The sequence below is a fragment of the Brassica napus genome, chromosome C1 (genome assembly GCF_020379485.1).
Source record: "Brassica napus cultivar Da-Ae chromosome C1, Da-Ae, whole genome shotgun sequence".
In the NCBI taxonomy this organism is placed as follows: domain Eukaryota; kingdom Viridiplantae; phylum Streptophyta; class Magnoliopsida; order Brassicales; family Brassicaceae; genus Brassica; species Brassica napus.
The window spans coordinates 39,645,873-39,669,394 of record NC_063444.1 but is presented as its reverse complement, the minus strand read 5'-3'; the positions used below and the strand labels follow the sequence as shown (position 1 = coordinate 39,669,394).

Here is a 23,522-nt window from a genome sequence, read left to right as displayed (position 1 = left end):
CTCCTCATACTCTCCCTACTGTTCCACCCTTTGACTCCTTATCTCTTCCATCTAGTCCTTTAGCCCCCAAATCTCCCTTGTTTGCCCCCTCCCATGCCACAACCTTTAAATCTAACTCTTCCACCACCACCACTAAAAGTCCTTCTAACAAACCGCAAAAGCCTTCTCTCAAAAGATCATGTTTCTCTCCTACTATATCTCCCACCGCTCCACCAAAAATCTCATTTCAATCCTCTAATCCCTCCTAAACCTCTTTTTCCAGAGATTGGCACTTACAGTACCTTGTTAACTTTTCTTTTATTGGTCCCTCTCTAAAAAAACCTTTTTTGCCTCTGCTTAATGATGATTCTCTCCAGTCTACTGGAGAACCCTCTTTTTCTTCCTAATGAGTGTCAAGCTCTTTTTTTGGAACGTCTGAGGTTTAAATGATCCGGACAAACATCGGTCTTTTTTGGATTGGCTCTATAGCCATACACTTATTTTTGGTGCTCTTTTGGAAACACATATCAAGAAACTCTCTCTAGCCTGGTTGATGTCTACTCTATGCAGAGACTGGCGCTACCTATCTAACCACCTATTTGATGAAGATGGAAGGATCATACTCATTTGGAAGGACCCAACTAATGTATGTATACTCTCTCAGTCTATACAGATGATTATTTGTGAAGTTGATTTTCCTAATTTCCCTCCTATCATCTATTCAGCAATCTATGCTTCTAATCTCAGTGAGAAAAGAACGGACCTTTGGGTTGAGCTACTGAATGTTCATACTGCTTTAGCCTTAGACACAAAACACTGGATGATTGGAGGTGAATTTAATCAAATTCTGAACAGCTACGAGCACTCCTCCTTTTGTCACAGTAGCCACTCATATCAAATGTATCAGTTCCGAGAAAGTTTGTTTCAGTTGGGTGTATTCGACCTCCGCTTCTATGGTCCTGTTCACACCTGGACAAACAATCGTGATGCTACTCATGTGGCTAAAAAACTTTGTTGATGCTGATTAACAGCGAAATACTTACCAGTTTTCCCAATGCTACTGCAACCTTCCTTCCCCTTGTCCCCTCCGACCACTCACCATGTCTCATTGACCTAGCCTTCCAATTCCCCAAAAATGGTACCCAACCATTCCGTTTCCTAAACTACCTAACCAAATACCCGAGCTTTCTGGAGGTTATTAGTGATGCTTGGTTTCTCACTGGAAGTGTGTCTGTCAAACTAGCGTCTCTGTGTTGGAAGATGAAAAGCATCAAAAGGAGTTTAAAAATTCTTAATAAAGAAAATTTCTCAAATATCCAACATAAAGTTAAAGAGACTTACGGTTTGTTACAACTTGCGCAGGTACATGCTCTCATGGATCCAACTACTCAATCTTTTGTTGAGGAACATGATCTAAATTAGAAATGACAATTTTTAAGACAGATTGAAGAGTGTTTTTTTCAACAAAAGTCTAGGATAACTTAGTTAAGGGAAGGCGATCTGAATACTACTTACTTCCATCGTGTCTGTCAAGTGAGAGCTAGCTACAATGCTATTCAATCATACCTGCTACTATCTGGTGCCATCATCACTGACCCGTTGGAGATGAGTGCTCTTGCCATTTCAAATTTCAAAGCTGTCCTCGGGCCTGTTCAACTCCCACGTGTTTGGTTCTCCCCACTAGACTGGTTTCAAGGCTTAACACCATTCAAATGCTCTCTGCAACAAAAAGGCATCATTCTCCTGATGCCTACATCAGATGAAATCATGAAGATCATGTTCTCTCTGAACCCAAACAAAGCGCCAGGGCCTGGTGGTCTCACCTCGGGCTTCTTCAAAGCTTCATGGTCATTGCTAGGAAAGGATTGTGCCATTTCGATTCAGAAATTCTTCAACACTGGTTTCCTGCCAAAAACCACAAACTCAACAATTCTGTCTTTGGAACCCAAATTCACAGGAGTCTCTAAGATATCTTGACTATAGACACATCTCCCTTTTGAATATCATCTACAAGGTGATTTCTAGCCTACTGGTGTGCCGCCTAAAGCCTATTCTACATCAACTAATCATGCCAAACCAGACAGCATTTGTGGAGGGCTGATTGTTAGTGGAAAATTTAGTTCTAGCTAGTGAGATCGTGAATGGTTATCATAAGAACAGAGGGTCAAAGAAGATTACCATCAAGGTTGACATTGCAAAAGCGTTTGATACTCTCTCATGGGACTTCCTCCTCTCAGCACTGGAAAGTCTAGACCTCCCCGACCACTTTATTCGGCTGCTGAAAGCTTGTATCTGCACAACATCGTTTATGGTAGGTTACAATGGAACGGTGAGTGATTTCTTGAAAGGAAAAAGAGGCTTTAGGCAGGGAGATCCTCTTTCTCTCTACCTCTTTGTTATTGCCATGAACTACTTATCACTGATGTTGGATAAAGATGCGAGGCCAGGGAATCTGTCTTACCATCACCAATGCCAAAAGACTAAGTTGACTCATCTTTCCTTTGCGTCGGGACTTACGGAACAAGAAATCTCAGCAATCCAAGGATCAACTGGTATGCCTAATAGAAGCCTTCCTATGCGCTACTTAGGTGTTCCCTTGTGTACAAAGAAACTCTACTTGCAGAACCGCGAGCCTCTTTTGCAGCAGATCAAACAATGCATCTCTTCTTGGTTTGCAAAAGCTCTTTCTTTTGCGGGAAGACTACTGTTGATCAAAACTAATATTGCAGGTGTCTCCACCTTCTGGTGTTCCAGTTTTATTCTGCCAAAATCTTGCATTAATAAGATCAATTCACTTTGTGGTATATTCTTGTGGAAAGGAAGCAGTGAAGGTCACCATTCTGCTAAAGTCAGTTGGGAAACAGTGACTCTTACCAAAAAGCAAGGAGGGCTTGGCGTCAAAGACCTACACAGTTGGAACCTCGCTTGTATCATGAAGCTTGTCTAGCTCTTCTTGTTTCGTCCAAGCTCTGTATGGGTCTGCTGGTTTAAGGAAGACATTTTAAAAGGTGATATATCAAATTATTGGTCCATCAACACAAGCAATAACTACTTTTGGATGGTTAACAAGATGATTAAGGCAAGAAATTTCTTGTACCTACTGCTTAAATGACGGATTGGTAATGGAGAGAGTACCCGCTTCTGGTTTGACAATTGGACTCCGCTTGGGAATCTATATACTTTCTTAAATGTTAGCACTTCCCGGTTAGGCGTTCCGAAGTCAGAAACAATAGCTTCACTTTACAACGCATGACGTTGGCTCCTCCCTCCAGCAAGATCGGAGAATCAACTAGCAGTGCAGATTCATCTAACAACAGTGGTTTTATCAGACATGGAGGACTACTATGAGTGGGAGGTTGATGAGAGATTACGACAGAAGTACAACACTGGAGAGATATACACTTACCTCAAGGGTCATCATCCACAGGTCCCATGGGCAAAGATCATTTGGTTTTCCTATGGAATCCCACGTCATAGCTTTCTCATGTGGCTCGTGTTACTCGATCGCTGTCCTACAAGAAACATGTTAAATAGATGGAGACTAAATGTTGATCCTATGTACTTGCTTTGCAATACTAGTCATGAAAGTAGGAATCACCTCTTTTTTTAGTGTCCTTATAGTACTACCATATGGAGACAGATTGCTACTCGATGTCAGCTCCAACCTCTCTTCAATTGGGAGGACACTGTTCTTCCAACTTCAGATGCTCCCCAGTAATCGAGATTCTCTGCGCCTTACACTGCTAGCGATTCAAGATACCATCTACTGGATTCGGACTGAACGAAATAATCGTCTTAACCAACAAGCCTTCAAGCCGCTTGAAACGATCATCTCCACCATCGATAAGCAGATTCGCAACCTCTACAAAGCTTCCAGCAAGCCAATCCCAGAGCTTCTTCAGCGATGGCACAACTCTGGTTTCTCTGACCATGACTTCAAGCGGAGGAAACAATGTTTTAGATGAGTCACGAGCTCTCGTCTCTTCCACTTCTCTGCGATCATCACATCACATCACTTGGGCCTTCTTCTTCTGATCGGGCTTTTAGTTCCTATGATATGTGTTTCCTTTAGATTTAAACAGATGGTCAAGCTCACTCTAAACTTAAGCTTTTGGACTTGTATGTTTTTTCTTTCTCTTAAGTTTAATTAATATGAAAGTCAGTTTACATAAAACAAAAAGAAAACAAAATTGTAATTCATTATGGCTAACTTTTTTTTTTTTTTTTATTATGGCTAACTTTTAAGTTCCACATAAGAAGCGATTTGAAGATTACAATGTCCATTCATCATTAATACATGAATTAATCCATAGAAACAAAAACATGTGAATGTCCTGTATATTCAGCGATTAACGAAATGTAGGTACTAAATCAAATATTGACGGAAATGTAGGCATAGAATGATTATACAATTAAATCGTTTGTAGCTTTATGTTATTGTTATTGTTATTGTTTGTCATTAAACTCGTCGTTATCAAAAAAATTCGTAGTAAATGCATGTACGAGGGAGTTGTTCAGCATGCGGATGCATATATATATATATATATGTAGAGTATGTATGTATACAAAATTATATATGTACATAGTACACAGTAAATAAGTAATATAAGCCGCCCATAAACACTAGTTAGACGAAAGAAGAAAACAAAATGAGAGCTGACCGAAATAGAAACAGCTAAGACTTCCACTTGGGCAGATCAAATATAATTGTTGTCTATCTTAATATGTCTTATAAAGGTCATAATGTGACAAAACCCCTTTTCTTATAGTATAATACTATTAATTTCTTAATTCTTCCAACTACCTTAGGATATTAAAGATCTTAGTTAATTAATCACTTGATTCATGGATTGCTTCATTATCTAAACTATTAAAACAGGAGTACAGTTTGTACTTCCCCCTTAGTTTTCCTCAAATATTACCACAGAATGCCACTGACATTAAACTTAGAGTTTCATCCTCTACTAAACCGAGAAATACGTTTATTATTAAACCGAGAAACATGTTTCCTTACTTATCGTACCATTAAATTAAACCACATCCTACCACTTCCTAACATATCGTTCTATGAATTACATTAAACACAGACGTTTTATCTTACTACTAAACCATCTATTACAAACCATTACTAAACATCTACATCACAAAACAATAAAAATACAATTGCTGTTTACCTATTTCATACCGTTGTATATCATTGTCATACTCCCTTACTTCAGTGCATCAGATTAGTAGTTTTGGTCTGCAGAATCAAAACCAGTTTATTAGACAGATACAAATATATGTCATACCAAACGATCATAGTTTATATCAATAAACCCGTATAAATCATGTAATTCCGGTTCAATATTAACTTACAGAATAGAATACAATTTTTTCAATATATGTGAAAAGTGAAAATCAAAACTAATCATTTATTATTTGCCAAAACAACTTACCTTACAAAATATATCCATATATTTAAGCAAATTCGATATCAATAAACTACCAGAAAATACCTTTTTAAGTTTCTAATCGTCCAAATCACGTCAAACATTTATTATTAACCTATAAATAATTTGTTTCCATAATATATTCCTATATTTAAGCAACTATCATAAAATTCGATATCAATTTTTGTAACAAATCTTGCCGTAAACAATCTAATATCTCAAAACCTATATTCTAGAAGCAACTAACAAACGGATCAATCTTGGAATAAAAGCATATAGACTTTGATCCGCTATTTAATACAAAAAAAAATCACAACTAACAAAATCTTAGGTATTACTTACTATGCGTGAGTTTCAGCCCTTTACTAACTACGTATATATACCTCTACCTCTATAGCTTCAACATCGTATCATTCAAAGCAAATCCTCCAAAAATGTCTGCAATTACAACTTTCCATCCTCTCACAAAACTAAGGCCTTTCAAGAATAACTGGCGAGGTCAAGTTAAGTGCTTAAATTCGTGGAGGCAGAATACCCCTTTTGGAGATACCTTTGAGATGGTTTTAGCAGACCAATGGGTAAATAAATTCATAGCCCTTATATTAAAGGGCTGAAACTATTATTCTGCCCTTTCTAACCGTAAGCATGATCCCTTTAATATTTATCAAGTACTATATCCTGCATAATAACAACCAAGACATTCCGGGGTTCTCTAATCTAAACATGTTTTCTAGACAGTCCTACTTTTCTTTCACATTAGTAATTAGTTACAATAGAGAAGTGATTACTAACCGTGTAGTAAGTCTGTTGTCATGTCTTGGTTGTTGTCTTCTTTTTCATCTTCACTACTGGTACTTGATACTTTCCACTAAATGATCATTGTGCCTTCCCTTTGCTATGTCATTTTACAATTGATGATCATCTCTATCCGACACCATCACTCTCCCTAGGCTTTTCTATAAATCCTTCTCTCCCATGTCCTTCTGTTTCTATCCATAAACAGTAGTTGGTCTAAATTAGTAATCAAAAGTGCGAGATCATGAATTAAAACTCCCAAAATTAGCCAATTTATCAGAACTGAGACAGTCAACAGAAGCGGACATCTGTTATTAAACTTAAAATTATAGATTAGAATTACCTTTGAATAAACACGAACAAAGACGACCTTCTGTTAGTAATTACTCATCGTTTACTTCGACGAGGTTTGAAGACTTGATTATACACGCTACGGCCTCTATCTATCAGAGAGAAGGGTCTTCGTCTTCCAAACCTTAGATCGTGTTTACAAAATCATTACACATAATAGAAATTAGGACAAATAATCGAAACAAACAAAGTTCGAGGAATAGGAACACGATTAAACCTGTATACCATGATCTGCCATAGTAATGAGTAGATCTATCTTCAGAAATCCTTTTTGTGAAACAATCATAGGCGTGTCTGTAGATCTCGCTAGAACAACAGATAGCACCGACGAAGAGATCAGTAGAAGTTCCCAAAGTTTCTACGGGAAAAAAAAACACATAGAAGGCAGATGGTTTATGTTTTCTTCCCGGAAAAAAAATTCAATGGGCTTTCATTTGTTTTTTAGGTCCACTATTGTTTGGGTTACAAATGATACTAATTTAAATATCACAACCAAATGGCTCAAATCAATTCATCTAATTATGCTTTGTTAATATGATTACGAGAGATATATATATTTTTGTGGTTACTTTTCCAATTGGTTTATAGTTGCTATCATATTTATTTTTACTAAAACCTATATAAACAAAACTTAAAAATATGATATAAATCACAAAATTTAATTTTTCTTCTTTAATAAAACTATTAAACCTCAACTAAATCCTCTAATATTATACACTTTATGTTTAGTTTACCAAGCAAAACAAAATTATTACAAAATAAGAAGAATAAAACCTCATACTTTATAAATGTACATTAAACAAAATAAACAAGATACACTAATGTCAAAACTCAATAACATATGAAACACTAACATGAATGATTTTAAAACTACGAAAAACATTTGATTACATCGGACATGCATCCGCGCGGATCAAAAGCTAGTTATTATTATTATAGGAGTTTTGTTTTTTCCTTTCTTTCTTTCTGTCAGACATATCTCGGCCGTACTTGCTTATTCTAGTTCTCCCCCCCCCCCCCCCCCCCCCCCACACACACATAAATGTGATGATTAATTGATTAGTATGTTATAAATACATTTAAATGTATACCAATTAGATAATATGTAAAAGTTATATTTAGGTCAGCTAGTGTTAGAGTTCATATCATGATTGATGACTTCTACCTTCGGATAATTCAATATTAGTTCTGATTTGTTGGTAGATATTAAAAAGGTGTTTTCTCCCATTTATAATTAACTGTTTTTATTTTTGTTTATACACATAAGTCTTCGGCTTGCCCACTTTTGCTTTTAAATACTACTAGGTGTTTTCATGCACTATGTGCAGTGATAAAATTTTGAATTACATTTAAAAATAAAAATTTGTTAATATTTTAGATTTTATTATTTTAAAATAATATTTTAATAAAAATATTAAATAATAATTTAGTTAAACATAGAATTAAAATAAATAATTTGATTTATTTTAAATTATATTCAAGTTATATTTAAAACTATAATTTACATAGATTTTCATTTATTTATTTTGGTTAAGATAAATTAAATTACTTTAAAACAGTAAAATTGATATATTTTTTATAATTATCAAAATTAAAAACTAAAATTAATTCCTAAAATTTGTAGATATCAAAAATAAACAAATGATATTACGATTAAAAATTTAATTTTTTTAGAAAAAAGATTGTATAACATTTTGAAAATATTTTTTAATAATAAATTTTTAATGATTATAAAAATATATTTAAATACTATTTCGAAATTTTAAAATCTTTTATATTTCCCTTGTCATATTATTTAATGACATATTTGAATAGATTTATTTTAATGATGATTTATGTGTTATTACCATATTATCAAAAGTTACCAAAAATTGAAATTAACATTAAATGTAGTTGTACATGTCACTTTTAACCATAAGTCATGTCATTAATTTTAGTATGTCATGTCACATTTTTTTGGTGAGAGTGATTATGCAGATGACATGTGTAAAATCACTTTACAAATAATGTTTAGGGGATTTAAAACTATGTTGAAACATTTTATAACCGAATGTTCAAAACGTTTTATAATAAAAATATAATGTTATGTATCATAACTTTTTCTGATGACTATAAAATCTAATTGATAAGGAATTTCTAGTTAAGCCTAGATATGATCAGAATTATGAATTTAGCATATTTTTATCAATAATTAATGAGAAAAAGACAAAAATAGCACTAAATCAAGTTTTTGTTTCCAAACTAGCATTCAAGGTCAAAAGTCACAAAAATAGCACTTAATGTTTTATCAAAAGTCACAAACTTAGGGTTTAGAGTTAAAGGGTGGGTTTAGGATTTAGGGTTTAAGGTTTAGGGTTTAGGGTTTAGGGTTTAGGGTTTAGGGTTTAGGGTTTAGGGTTTAGAGTTTAGAGTTTAGGGTTTAGGGTTTAGAGTTTAGGGTTTAGGGTTTAGAGTTGAGAAATGAGGTTTTGGGGATAAGATTTCAAATTTTGAAAAATAAAAAAATTAAAATTTTCAAAGGATAAATTTAGAAAGGTGTTATTTTGGTCATTTTAGTTTTTGAGTGCTATTTTGTGATATAAACTTAGAAATGTGTTATTTCGGAGATTTGTCCATAATTAATTGATCAAGTAATAATCGAGTTGATAATTTATCAACCATAATGCATTCATCGTCACCAACTTTCACACCGCCCAAGCCATGTAGACGTAACCATAGTTCTTCTTTGTAGAGCTGATTAACGATTTCTGTTTAAATAAATAAATAAATATATATATAATTAGTATAATAAGGTTTGACAAATTTAAAAAATAAATGTTCACCCCCCGCGTAAATAATATATTATTTGAGTATGACTCTGATACTGATGAATTGAAATACACATATATCTTGGATGTGATTTAGGATATATTTAATTACTGTCCACGATGTATTTTTATAGGAGCTTCATTTGACATAACATATTAACATCCACTTGTTTTAATTTTATTTATTTTAGTAGGTAATTTATGATATTCTTAAAAATATAAAAATTAACGTCTTCTTCTTTATAAAATATTTTAGCATGTTATTTTTTATAACAAAATTGTTACGTTGGTGATGAAAAATCAGTTATAACTCTAAATGTTTTATTTTAGTATGTACAACTTTGAATATTATCTAATATGTTTTCTATTTCAATTTTAATTTTATACTTTCAAATTTCAATTAAAAAAAAAAATTTAATTTAAAAAAAAATATTTTTGGGAATATTCCGAGGAAGTGTATCCCTCGGGATATTCCGACGACAACTTCCTCGGAATATTCCGAGGGCATATCTCCTCGGAATATCCCGACGGATACACTTCCTCGGAATGTTCCGACGGCAAAGGTTTCTCGGAATATTCCGACGGCCGAAGTTCGTCGGAATATTCTGATACCTCTTTTCTCTCGGAATGTTTCCGAGGACCGTTCCATCGGAAATATCCGAGGAGATACTGACGAACAGTCCTAGGAAATGTTTCTTTGGAATGTCCTCGGAATCTTTAATTCTCGGTATTCCCTCGAAATTTTTTGAGGAAATTCCGAGGAAATTTTACTTTCCGACGAGAAATTTCCGACGACCATTCTCGTCGGTATGTCCTCGGAATACCGTTATTCCGAGGACATACCGACGATATTTGTCGTCTACATACCGGTGTTTTCTTGTAGTGTTATATTGGAAGATTGAACCACGTCGAGATTGATAATTGGGTTATATGGCTTTTTGGTTCAACGGACGGCTAAATATTACTCAATTGTTTACGGTTATTGAAAACCGGTTATCAACTGTAACTACCCTTACCTAATATAAAAGCAAGGCTCGTGAGTTGTATTAGATATTAGAAAAAGATAGATTGTACTAAGGTTACAAACTTTAGGTCACAGCCGTTGTGATCTTGGAAGAGTTTAGTAACTTGCCTTGCCAGACCCATGGACCGGTGAACTCGGGGTCATCAAATAAACTATGTATTGAGATTTGGTCAAGACGACTGGACTTGTTCAAGTTGGGCTAACTTGCACAAGTCACGCGCGTATGGACTATGGGTCTAGTCGACAAAACCCATTAGGTCAAGTTCTGATTATATCAGATGGAGAGGTCACGACAGATGACCTAACACAAGAAGACACAAGGGAAACAAAGAGGAGATGCACGGAAGAGTGGGAGCTAGAGAGAACTAGGTTCTCGGTAGGCTAGCTAGGCTCTTCCATATATAGTTATATCTCTAGGTGATTTGTAACAGAGATCAAGAGAGGTTGACAGGAACTGTAACCTTTAGATATTGTACTCTCGTGTTTGATATAATGGAAAGTTGAGAGACTGATTTCTCTCTCGGGTGAGTATGAGTATAGCTTCTTCTTCACATTGAAGAAGGAAAGTGAACACCGGGTTAGCAAAAATGTCTTGTGTTCCTTCTTATATTGATTGATTCGTATTCACTTGATTAGTGATTAAGTTAGCCGTAACAACTACTGTAAACTTCTGGAGAACAGACAAATCCTGAACTAGTGGAATAAGAGCTTTTGGATTCCTCGACAAATTTCTTGAATTTCCCTAACAATTAAAAATCAAGGAGAAGTTCTATGTTGAACGAAAGTGTCAAATAGATTTATAATGACAAGTCGCGTAGCACTCATGTTAGTTTAGATCAGTTATCGATATAACATATTTGATAATACGAAGTTTTAGTTAACATGATAATTAACTGTATTGAGTTTTTATCTATTAAAATCGGGTAAATAAGTGTCAATAGATTATTTTTGAGGAAAAATGAAAAAGAAAAAAAAATCTCTGAATCTTGGTCCTAAATTTTTAGTTTTTTTTTAAAAGGAAAAAATAAACAGTCCTTTTTAAAAATCACAGCACGACATGTTTAGAACTTACAATTCAACAGATAAATATGTGATAACATATCTTTTTTAGGAGTCGACATATTACTTTGTTTATTTTCTATTAGGCTTTGACTGTATAGTCAGTTAGAGTAAACATTTACTCCAACTTTTATTTTACTTTGTGTTCCACCAAAATTTAACCAATTAAGTGAAATATTTTTTCACCATATTATTCTATTACTATTCAAACAAAGAAAATACACATTTAGTTTTACTCCATAATTTATCAGAGTAAAAGCATTTACTTCACTTTTTTTTTTCTCTCTCGGTCTTTTTCATCATATTACTCTAATTATTTTCATCTCTTTTTCAACAAATTTTTTACTCTATTTTACTCTATTTTTATTTAGTGTTCTCAAATAAATACCTTTGAAGCATCCATCAAACAACATAAATATTATTTTATTTGATAAGGATTTCATATTAATTAAAAATATTTTAAATGAGATATTTTAAAATATTCTTGGATGGAATTTTTAACTTATAAAAATACATATCTAATACAATATTTTTTATTATTTAAGAAATAATTGAAAACTTCCCGGTGAAGATAATCTTACATCTAGGCTAAAGTTTATTTCACTGGGCCATCACTTGATATAGCATACATATTTTAAGTTGCAGAAATATATTACATACAAAGTAGTTTTTGATACATATTTTCTTATCTTTTTGTTTTGCTAAACTGATACTTACATATTAATCTCTATAAAATCAAAAGTACGAGGATGATTGTTTATATTTGGATAAGAGCATAAGACAACCTCTCTCTCTCCCCCCGTGAACGCTCCAACCTCTCTCTACCAGCGGCACAAGGGTTTCGCTTGCTTTTTTCGCCTCCGTCGCCGCCTCCGTCGCAGCCGCCGGGATCTCAGTTCTCTTCTCGGTGTTTCCCCTTGTTGTCTCCGTCTTCTACGGCTGAGGGAGTGGCTGACTAGCGCTTCAGGTCTGGTTCGCTCTGGTTCATATCTACGGTTCGCGACGGCTGAGGTGGCTTGAGGACGGTTTCCTCCAGCGTTGTGGTCACCCAGACTCTGACGGAGTAAAGCCAGAAATTTTCCTTTGCGCTTTGTTAGATGCTTCGAGCGTAGAGGCGCGTGCGGCGTCGATAAGCTCCTCGTCGGTCATGTTCGTCCTCCAGCGGTGTCTGGGGGTGAGCTTCTCTGCGTGTCAAGTTGGAGGTCCGGGTTTGCCGGTTCCAGTAAATCTCGGTTTCTCTCTGGTCTGTTTGTTGTGTCGCCTTGTCTTCTCCTTGTTGGCAGCGCATGAAGGTCTCTGGTGGTGGTGGTTCAGTTCGTCCCGCCGGGTCTTTGTGGCAGCGTGTTGGTGAGTTATCTCTGGTCCGCTTCGGCTACGTCCTTAGCCTCAGGAGCTCCTCACCCTTCAAATCAGAATGGTATCGGCGGTTGTGTCCTGCTCCGCCTCTTGCTCTTCTCAAATAATCCATCAGCTTGGGTTCGTCACTTGAGGGCGGTTAACGGCTCAGGTTTGGTTTGTGGTGTATCAGTTAGGCTCCGGGTTCTGAGCGTGGCTTCGGATTTGTTTCCTTCGGAGGGTTGTACGTCTTCCGATCTGTCATCTCTATATGAGTTTACGGTTAGATGGATGTATACGGTTCCAGTAGATTGCAATGGAGGTGGTAATCTTCGGCGCATGATATCTTGCATATTTCCATTGTTTTATCCATTCACCCATGTGCATTTTGATCATATAGTCTAGGATTTAGCCATGTTTAGGTTGCATTTTGCATACATAAGTCTTTATCAGGTATTGGAGTACCACATGAAGTTCTCGGAGACATTTGGGTGTGTTTGGAGCTCGAAAGAGGTGTAAAGATGATCATTGGACGAGCAGAGCGTTGGGAGCGACTTCCCGGAGCAACACCAGCAAGTCGCTCTGACCTGCCTTATCAGAGCGACCTTACCAGAGCGATGCGGAGAAGTCGCTCGCCATTTCATCCCGGTGGAAGCCGAAAACTGACCCGGAGCGACCTATCAGAGCGACCACTCCAGGTCGCTCCCGAAGCCCAGAGCGACTTGGCCAGAGTGACACCCCGAGGTCGCTCACATTTCTATCGCGTGACGACAACACAATGGAGCCGGAGCGACCTCTCAGAGCGACCCACTGAGGTCGCTCCCGAAGCCTGTAGCGACCTCTCGGAGCGACTACTGGAGGTCGCTGCGCGCCTATTGTTTGCTCGAATTCAGTTTACTCAAGGGCCTTTTGGTCATTTCATTATGCATGTTTTTACTTTTCAAAACATATGTTTTAAGTACCTTTGGTAGCCACCAGAGGCAGAATCTTTTTTCTGGAGAAGAACTAGTAAAAACTTCTTTTGATTCAGATTTCATTGCTTTGATCTTGTGTTCTTGTTGATTTCTTGTCTATTTCTCTACATGATTAATCTGAAATCCAATATGGGTTTAAGAGGAATCATAGAGATTAGTGAGTAATCATTTTTTGAATTCATGGGTTAGGGAGATTAAGGGTGATTAGGCTAGTTCTAGGATGTTTTAGTGTAGATCATTCTTGTTCCTTGCTAGTAGAGTATTCATAATGCATCTTCTGGGTTGGCCACTCAAAAGTTGATCTTTAGGCATTTCCCACCCACAAGGTGTTTGATGAAATGCCTGAGACAACTCTCCTAAGCTTTTAACATACTTTACCAAAGACATTTGTTGTTAAAGGTGTTAAGATAGCCAATAGACTTGTTAGTAATGATTGCTTTCATATTATTCAACCAAAGACATTTGATGTTTGAGGTATGTTAGTAAATGAACATTCATCTAGATATAGAGTTTGTTTAAGATTGTGTCTAAGCTTAAGGTTGATAGTTTGATTTATCGTTTGCCATCCTTAGTTCGAAACTTGATCACCCAAGGTCTAATACCTATACCCATGAGTTCTCTTTTCCTTAGTTAAGAAAGTATCATTCTGTAATTGCTTTTTAGTATTAGTAGTAGTTTAAAACCCATCTAAATCATTGGTTGCACTTAGATTAAGTGAGTACTTGCATTCTCAGTGCTTTGATATCCCTCAGAACTGGTTCGACAATCTTTTATACTACAACATTTGTCTTAGGAGCCTTGAAAACTCTTAACATCAAATTGGCGCCGTTGCCAAATTCTGAGTAGATTTGAACATTGAGATTTAGTCACTTGCTTGAGACTAAGTCATTTTAATTTTGTTTTGTTACTGATTCTTCTTCTTCACCTACCTTTAACTTTCAGGTGTATGAACTTGAGGAGCAGGGGTCCATCAAACCTAGTTCCAATAGTAGCAGATATCAAAGCTTTAGAGAGGGAGTGTGCTACAGCTAGAAGAGAAGAAGAACAACAAGCCCACTTGCAGAGATTGGATATTGAGATGGCAGATCCACCGCAAGGGGCAGAACACCAACCGCGGGCAGCTCGACCCATTGGTACTTATGACCGGCCCAACATTCATGGTCATAGACTGGGAATCCGAGCACCGGCTGTGGCAGCCAACAACTTTGAGGTCAAGTCAGGACTCCTCAACGTGATCGAGAACAACAAATATCATGGCTTGGCTTTAGAGGACCCATTCGATCACTTGGACAGGTTCGACAGCTACTATGGGTTGTCAAAAACCAATGGTGTGTCAGAGGATGCTTTAAAGCTGAAGTTATTCCCTTTCTCTTTGGGGGATAAGGCGCGTCAGTGGGAGAAGTCCCTACCCAGCGACTCTATCACCACTTGGGATGACTGCAAGAAAGCATTCTTGGAGAAGTTCTTCTCTACTTCAAGAACTGCTAAGCTGAGAAATGAGATCTCCAGCTTTCAACAGAAGGGCTTGGAAGGATTCAGTGAAGCCTGAGAGAGATTCAAGGGCAACCAAGCTCAATGCCCTCACCATGGTTTCTCTAAGGAAAGCCTGCTGAGCACATTCTACAGGGGAGCTCTTCCTAAGTACAGAGCCAGATTGGATACAGCTAGCAATGGATTCTTCTTGGGAAGAACTGAGGAAGATGCAGAGGAGCTGGTTCACAACATGGTAAAGAGTGACGCAGTCTACAGTGGAGACCACGACAGAGGCAGTAGAACAGATGACAAGCAGACGAGGAAGGATTTAAAGGCTCTACAGGATAAGATAGACATACTCATTGCTGATAAATCCACCCAAGAGCAGCTGAACTTTGTTGGTAACCCAAACCAAGATGCACCACCTGGGGTCAATGAGGTTGAGGGTTTGGAAGGTCAAGAAGAGCTGTGTTTCATCAACAACAATGGTAGTTGGTACAAGAAAGAGCCCCACTTTCAGTACAACAACTACCAACAGAAATCCTATCCTAACAACCAACAGAGTGGTTATCAGCCTAGGAACAACCAGCAAGGCAACTATCAGCCTCAGCAAAACCCTCCTCCTGGTTTCTCCAACAAAGGGAACCAGTCTTCTCAACAACAAGCTAATCCTTCTACCTCTACTCCTCAGGAAAACATCATTGATGTTCTACTGAAACAGATCTTGGAGTCTCAGACTAGAAGTGAGAAGCAGGTTGGATATGAGTTGAAGAACCTTCACTCCAAGATTGATGGAAGTTACAATGAGCTCAACATCAAGTTCAGGGCTCTGGAAAACCAGTTTGCATCCATGACCACTCACCAGAATCGCCAGCAAAGGTCTCTACCTGGAAAATCTGACCAAAAACCCAAGGAGTATTGCAATGTTGTCCTCTCTACCACTTCTTCAAGGATTGAATTAAGTAACCACAAGAAAGAGGTAGATGAAATTGAAAGATTGGTGTTTGGAACTGAGATTGAACAGGTTGAGCATCTGATTGTAGCAACAGCTGAAGCAAAGATTGTGGAGGAAGCTGACAAAATGGTTGAAGCAAAGATTTTGAAGGGAGATGAACCCAGGGCTGAGAAACCAGTTGCGAAGAGAGCTGACCAGAAGCTAAAAGAGGTCAATCTAGAGGACACCACTGAGGTTGAGCAGTCACCCTATGACAAGCTCCCATTTCCACAAAGGGTTCTCACCAAAGCTCAAAAGAAGGTGATTTCCAAGTTCAGAAAAGACCTAAGTGATATTGGAGTTAAGCTTCCAGAGATCTCGGGTATGCGTGAGGCTCATGTCCAAATGATGCTCATCAAGGACATTGTAGACCACCAAGCAGAAGTAGCAGAGCTTCTCAACAGTTCAACTTTGAAACTTGATCCAGCCATCACACCAAAGTCTCTCCCTAAACTAAAATCCCAAGGGAAGTTCACCTTGTCTTGCTCCCTTGGTAAGCTCACCTTTGATGATGCTCTTGTTGATTCTGGTGCAAGTGTGAATGTGATCTCAATGGAGATGGTGAAGAGTCTTGAGATTGAACACATGGAGCCAGATACTTCCTCTCTCACGTTTGGGGATTCTTCTTCTACTACCCCTATTGGTCTCATCAAGGATTTCCCTTTGAAGATTGGATCTTGCACCATCCCTATAGACCTCACTGTCTTGAAGATGGCAACTGAGAAGAGAGTTCCATTGATCTTGGGCACACCATTCCTTACTACTGTGGGTGCTTGCATCGATTTTGCCAACAAGAAGGTCACACTCCTCAATGTGAACAAAGCTGTCTCTTACCCAATTCAGTCTCCACTGGATGTTGAGTATTGTGGAACCATCACTTGTGGAGACCTCTCCATTGAGAAGATCAAGGATGCAGTGGTTGTTAGTGAGAAAGAAAGTCTTGATGGAGAGTCCTCTAAAGAGATGTGTGATGAGCACTTGGAAAGTGCTAATAAGGAGGAGGTGAGTAGAGCCACAAAGGCTGCTCATGACAAGAAGGCCACAAGGACTCATCAGTTCCAAGATGATCCAATCAAGCTTCAAGAGCTTCTCTCTCAAGTCCTCACCATCACTCTTGAAGGTGGGAAGGATCCTCCTTCTCCACTTTCCACTTGAGGTACCACTCCACCACCATTCCATTATATATACCATTTCCTTTTTGTATTTTAGCTTCATCTTTGGGTATCTCTCCTACACTTGACAACACAGAGACTGTGTGACTTAAGTCTGGGGGAGGTACCAAGTATTTGATCATGTTTGTTTTGATGTTGTTTCATTGAGTCATGAATTGCATACCTATTTGCATATAAAAAAAAATCATTTAGTTTGCATCATTTGCATTTCTAGGAGAGTCTAGAGCATTGATAATAGGTTTTTCTGCCTATTGCAAATGTTGTAGTATAGTGGGGTGAATGTCGAACCAGTCCTAGTGATGTGAATCAGTGAGAGTACAAGTCATTTCTTAAGCTAAGCAGATTCAATAGTGGTGAGTGTGTGACAAGTAACAATAGCAAACAGAGCAATACAACAAGGTTTTAATCAATTTAGACAAGTGAATCCATGGGTATTGGGAATTGACTTCAAGTAACTAAGATCCAATCTAGGTGACAAGCTTTCAATCAAAGTAATCTCTTAAGTCTAAACACAATTTTAGACAAGTCCTATGTCTAGGTAAATGTCCATTTGCTTAGAAATCATTAAACATCAAATGTCTTTGGCTTAATTCAATCAAGCAATCTTTAAGTTCAAGTTTAATAACTATCTAGCAATTTTAACATCAAGTGTCCTTGGCTAATCTCACTAGAGCTTAGTTGAGTTGATTCAAACACTTCATCTAATCATGTCTGATGAGAAGTGTTTAGAAATCAGGTTTAGAGTGATCAAGACTAAACAAGCATTAAAAATACTCAACAAGCAAGTTCATACAAGGATCTAATACAATAACACCATAGATCTTCACTAAGTTACTCTAATCTCCCTAACCCATGAATTCTTAAGGAAACTACTCACTAATCTCCATGAAAACACTTAATCTCATAATAGATTGAAGCATATTCAAGTAGATACAACAGAGAATAAAGATAAACAAGGATTAAACAAGCAAAACGAAATTAAAACTCAATAATAGATGATGAACAATGAAGAACAGCTCAAGAACAAATGTTTTCTCTCAAACTCTCAAAATACAAAATATGAAACTATAAAACTTTCACTCTCTACTCTTTGTTGTATTGTACTCTGTGTATTGTGTGTCTTCCTCCTTCCCCTTGCAGTCTCTTTTATAGCCTAAGTAAAGGAGGATGACAACACATCCATCATGTGAAAGCATAAAGCATAAAACACACTCATAAAAGTTATTCTCCACTTTCTTCCATTATAGAACACCTTTTGCCCCTTCATATGGCCAAAGTAGTCTTTCCTCTTCAGAAAAGGTAGAGAAAGTTAGGCCAAAAGAGCCACCAAACTCATGATAGACAACCCATCCCCCATGTTGCAAGCTTTAAAGAGATAAAACTCACTCATTAAAGTTTTCTCCACTTTCTCCATGTTGCACACACCTTTAGAATACCAAAAATAAGAAGAATAATGAATAGTAATGATTTTTATAGGTTTTAAGTGAATAAAAATGAGTCTAAAGGCTTAAAATTCGAAGGCTATTGTTGATGTTGCTAGGGTGGCCGCTAGGAATGTCATACTGATATGTGTGTAGTATTTTGATCATAAATCCCTCAATACAGCTCCAAACGACTTGAAACCACCTCCATTGTAAAGATAACTCAATTTACCATGTCTTCCCAAAAGATAAGTTTCAAAAGATATCTTTAAGACCTTCATCCATGCTTGTCTTTCACACGTTCGGTTCAAGACTCCTCGAAAGCTCCTTTTGTGCTCTAATCACCTCCAAAACTCCAAACAATTCATCCAACACCTACAAGATACAAATGTACATGCAATAGACTCTAAATGCAAATAAATGTAAGGTTAATGCATGAATATATATGAAATAACAAAGCTAAAACTATGCAAAATCACAACACATCAAGCATATAGGTTGCATTCACTTGCATTGGGAGCAATGATTTAAAATGCCTTGTAAAGAACACTATTTCACACTCGAGTAGCTATTGCATCTCTCAAAAAGCCTTGTATGTTTCGAGCCTTGAAAACTCTTCCTGAATCTCATTAGTTGCTGAAACTCAATCTTTGAAGCCAACTACAACCTTGTTTGAACTGAACGAACTTAATGCTTCTTGCTTATGGTCCCTTGTGTACTGAGTTATGGATATACACATTTGAGTTGTCACATCCTTTACGCCAATCTTTTTGACAAACTCGAGTGGTACACCATTCCCAAAATCCTTCCCTCCTTTTGAGCTTTCATTATTTGATGAGTGAGGCCTTTTTCGGAAAGCCTTACATGTGCATAATGTCGAGAGTATCGGAAACGACAATGCTTGATCTTCATTCCTGCTAGATTAGGCGCTCTATTGTCTAGCTATAGGTGGGGGTGAGTGTTGTGACTATGATTTGGAAGCATGAAAAGTTCGAAGGAAAAGAATAAACTCTTTGTGTTTAAATGGATAATCTTATTGGAATTAGTAGATAAGTGTCTAGCTCGAGTTTATGAAAAGTCTTGGCCCCCGGAAAAAAAAAAGAATATAAAAGAGAAAAAGAAAAAAAAAATATAAAAAAAAAAGGGGCTAGCAAAATTGTTTAGAGCTAAGATTTGTTTTGAAGTTGAGAAAATCATTTATAGATTTCAAAGAAAAAGAGTTTTATGTGCAAAGTGTTCTTGGGATCTTTTGATGAGAGATGAGAGTTGGGTTTGACATTATGAAGTGATTGTGTAACTTGTATGTTTGGGAAAAGGGTAGAACAATGGAGATTGAGCATTGTATGCATGAGTTGGTCCCTTTCTTAGATATATTATGTGCAATGTCAAGGCTACTTGTCTTGAGTGTAAACCACCTTTAAAGATCATGTGTTTTGAACCTCTTGACTCACTTGAATAAAAGCCTTCCCTTTACTCAACCAAATGATTTGGACCAATTGACCATTTGCAAGAATTCACTTGATGTTTTATGCTTAATGAATGTGAGAGTTGGTTGATTTGAATGTGTGGATGCTTGATGATGAGTATAAGGGCAAAAGGAGTTGAGATAGGCCTAGAGAAGCTAGAGTGTGATAAGAGAGTGTGCTCATATTGGATTAGATGTTGAATTGAGTGCTAGTTGTGTTTCTTTTGGCTATGAGCTCTCACCTTCAAACCTCTCTCCCTATGAGTTCTAGAAAGTTCACTTGTGGACAAGTAAAAGAACAAGTTTGGGGGAGTTGATATCTTGCATATTTCCATTGTTTTATCCATTCACTCATGTGCATTTTGATCATATAGACTAGGATTTAGCCATGTTTAGGTTGCATTTTGCATACATAAGTCTTTATCAGGTATTGGAGTACCACATGAAGTTCTCGGAGACATTTGGGTGTGTTTGGAGCTCGAAAGAGGTGTAAAGATGATCATTGGACGAGCAGAGCGTTGGGAGCGACTTCCCGGAGTGACACCAGCAAGTCGCTCTGACCTGCCTTATCAGAGCGACCTTACCAGAGCGATGCGGAGAAGTCGCTCGCCATTTCATCCCGGTGGAAGCCGAAAACTGACCCGGAGCGACCTATCAGAGCGACCACTCCAGGTCGCTCCCGAAGCCCAGAGCGACTTGGCCAGAGTGACACCCCGAGGTCGCTCGCATTTCTATCGTGTGACGACAACACAATGGAGCCGGAGCGACCTCTCAGAGCGACCCACTGAGGTCGCTCCCGAAGCCTGGAGCGACCTCTCGGAGCGACTACTGGAGGTCGCTGCGCGCCTATTGTTTGCTCGAATTCAGTTTACTCAAGGGCCTTTTGGTCATTTCATTATGCACGTTTTTACTTTTCAAAACATATGTTTTAAGTACCTTTGGTAGCCACCAGAGGCAGAATCTTTTTTCTGGAGAAGAACTAGTAAAAACTTCTTTTGATTCAGATTTCATTGCTTTGATCTTGTATTCTTGTTGATTTCTTGTCTATTTCTCTACATGATTAATCTGAAATCCAATATGGGTTTAAGAGGAATCATGAAGATTAGTGAGTAATCACTTTTTGAATTCATGGGTTAGGGAGATTAAGGGTGATTATGCCAGTTCTAGGATGTTTTAGTGTAGATCATTCTTGTTCCTTGATAGTAGAGTATTCATAATGCATCTTCTGGGTTGGCCACTCAAAAGTTGATCTTCAGGCATTTCCCACCCACAAGGTGTTTGATGAAATGCCTGAGACAACTCTCCTAAGCTTTTAACATACTTTACCAAAGACATTTGTTGTTAAAGGTGTTAAGATAGCCAATAGACTTGTTAGTAATGATTGCTTTCATATTATTCAACCAAAGACATTTGATGTTTGAGGTATGTTAGTAAATGAACATTCATCTAGACATAGAGTTTGTTTAAGATTGTGTCTAAGCTTAAGGTTGATAGTTTGATTTATCGTTTGCCATCCTTAGTTCGAAACTTGATCACCCAAGGTCTAATCCCTATGCCCATGAGTTCTCTTTTCCTTAGTTAAGAAAGTATTCTGTAATTGCTTTTTAGTATTAGTAGTAGTTTAAAACCCATCTAAATCATTGGCTGCACTTAGATTAAGTGAGTACTTGCATTCTCAGTGCTTTGATATCCCTCAGAACTGGTTCGACAATCTTTTATACTACAACATTTGTCTTAGGAGCCTTGAAAACTCTTAACATCAGCGCAAGATACTGAACGACGGCATCGTCGGTTTACGGCTTCTCCTCGTACTGCCGATGGTCTCTATTTTCTGTCTTGCTCTGGGCTCGGGTTCGGATTCTTCCCTCGGGTAAGCTCTGGGTTCTTGATGGAAGCTGTAGGAGCCGTTGCAATCAGGGTTTGAGGGCTCCCTTCTCTCAGTAGCTCGCGGCAACCATCGGGTTCACCATCTAGTACTTGCGGTTGATTGGTATGACATCGTCTCGTTGTTAACTTGCTTTCTCGCTTGAGTTAGTGCCGCTTGAGGTTTGTTCCTTTGTTGGTGTATAGTTGTTGTTGTTTCTGATTTCCGCTACTTGTTATCTATGTATCGTCTGTCAAAAATTGAAAATGGTAATAATAATTTAACATTTTTACCAAAAAAAAAAAAAGAGCATAAGACATATTATTTGTTTTTCTGTTCGCATGATAGCAATACCTCATTTTTGCATCATATATAAAATATATCAATTAAAGAAAATATCTGACTGATAAACATAAAACCATTTTTCACTCCAGTAAAGAAAAAAGGAATAAAGGACTGATGATAACAATACGAAGAGAGCAAATAATGGAGAGACTTTTTGTTTCAGCTTTTTCTATCTGCTATGATTGATTATATTTTTGAGAATTAGCTTATTTATTTTACTCAGTTGAATAATCTTAAAGAGAAAGTAACGCTATTTCTTTAACATTAACTATTGAACTTGTGCATTTTTTGATAATCACATAATGATTAACCTATGAAATTACAAAAGTGTATATAGTTTGCCTAAGCTTAGATATAGATATATTTAGCTTTTTATATCAAAAGGATTCTATCTTTGTTACGAAGGGTTGCAACTAATAAAACTATGTTCTTGTCGGTAGGCATGGGCGTTTGGGTACCCGTTCGGGTTCGGATAGAGTTTTTCGGATTTCGATTCTATTTTGTAACATCCCCTAGGTCTCATTCTAGTAAATTTACAAGTACGGATCGGATTCGGATATAACACTACGGTTTCGGATCGGTTCGGATATATCCAAAGTAACCATATATCATTCAGATTCGGGTTATATCGGATCGGTTCGGATATATCCAAAGTAAAATCTAAAATTCAAAAGTAAAAACATAAGAAATATATACTTCTTTGTATATAATAAATTATTTAAGGTATTTATTTAAATTTTAAATACTTATTATTAGATATCATATCCAAATAAATATGAAACTGAATATTTGAAGTACATATTTATGTTTCAAATATTTATATTGTATATTAATTTAGACATTCAGATCAGTTTCTTCGGATATTTTTTCGGGTTTTCGGGTTATCCGTTCGGGTTCGGTTAATAACACTTCGGGTTCGGATATGTTTTATAACACCCTACAAGATCCATTGAGGTATTTTTTACATTTTGGATCGGGTACGGATCAGGTTTTTCGGTTCGGGTTCGGTTCGGATTTCGGGTTTCGAACATT

At 37.1% G+C, this 23,522-nt stretch overlaps 2 protein-coding genes and 1 non-coding gene across 3 annotated transcripts; 2 read left to right on the top strand and 1 right to left on the bottom strand.

Annotated features, from left to right (window-relative positions):
• Nucleotides 1-1,584: 1,584 nt before the first annotated feature.
• LOC125580016 lies at nucleotides 1,585-2,926 on the top strand. Its single transcript, XM_048743948.1, has 2 exons — nucleotides 1,585-1,879; nucleotides 2,100-2,926. Exons 1-2 carry the CDS (start codon nucleotides 1,585-1,587, stop codon nucleotides 2,924-2,926), a joined length of 1,122 nt encoding a protein of 373 aa, XP_048599905.1.
• A 384-nt stretch (nucleotides 2,927-3,310) lies between these two features.
• On the top strand, nucleotides 3,311-3,944 carry LOC106398828. Its single transcript, XM_013839331.2, has 2 exons — nucleotides 3,311-3,488; nucleotides 3,601-3,944. Exons 1-2 carry the CDS (start codon nucleotides 3,311-3,313, stop codon nucleotides 3,942-3,944), a joined length of 522 nt encoding a protein of 173 aa, XP_013694785.2.
• Nucleotides 3,945-15,242: 11,298 nt separating this feature from the next.
• LOC125581069 lies at nucleotides 15,243-15,349 on the bottom strand. Its single transcript, XR_007318780.1, has one exon. It is a non-coding gene; the product is annotated as a small nucleolar RNA R71 (small nucleolar RNA).
• Between the last annotated feature and the right edge of the window lie 8,173 nt (nucleotides 15,350-23,522).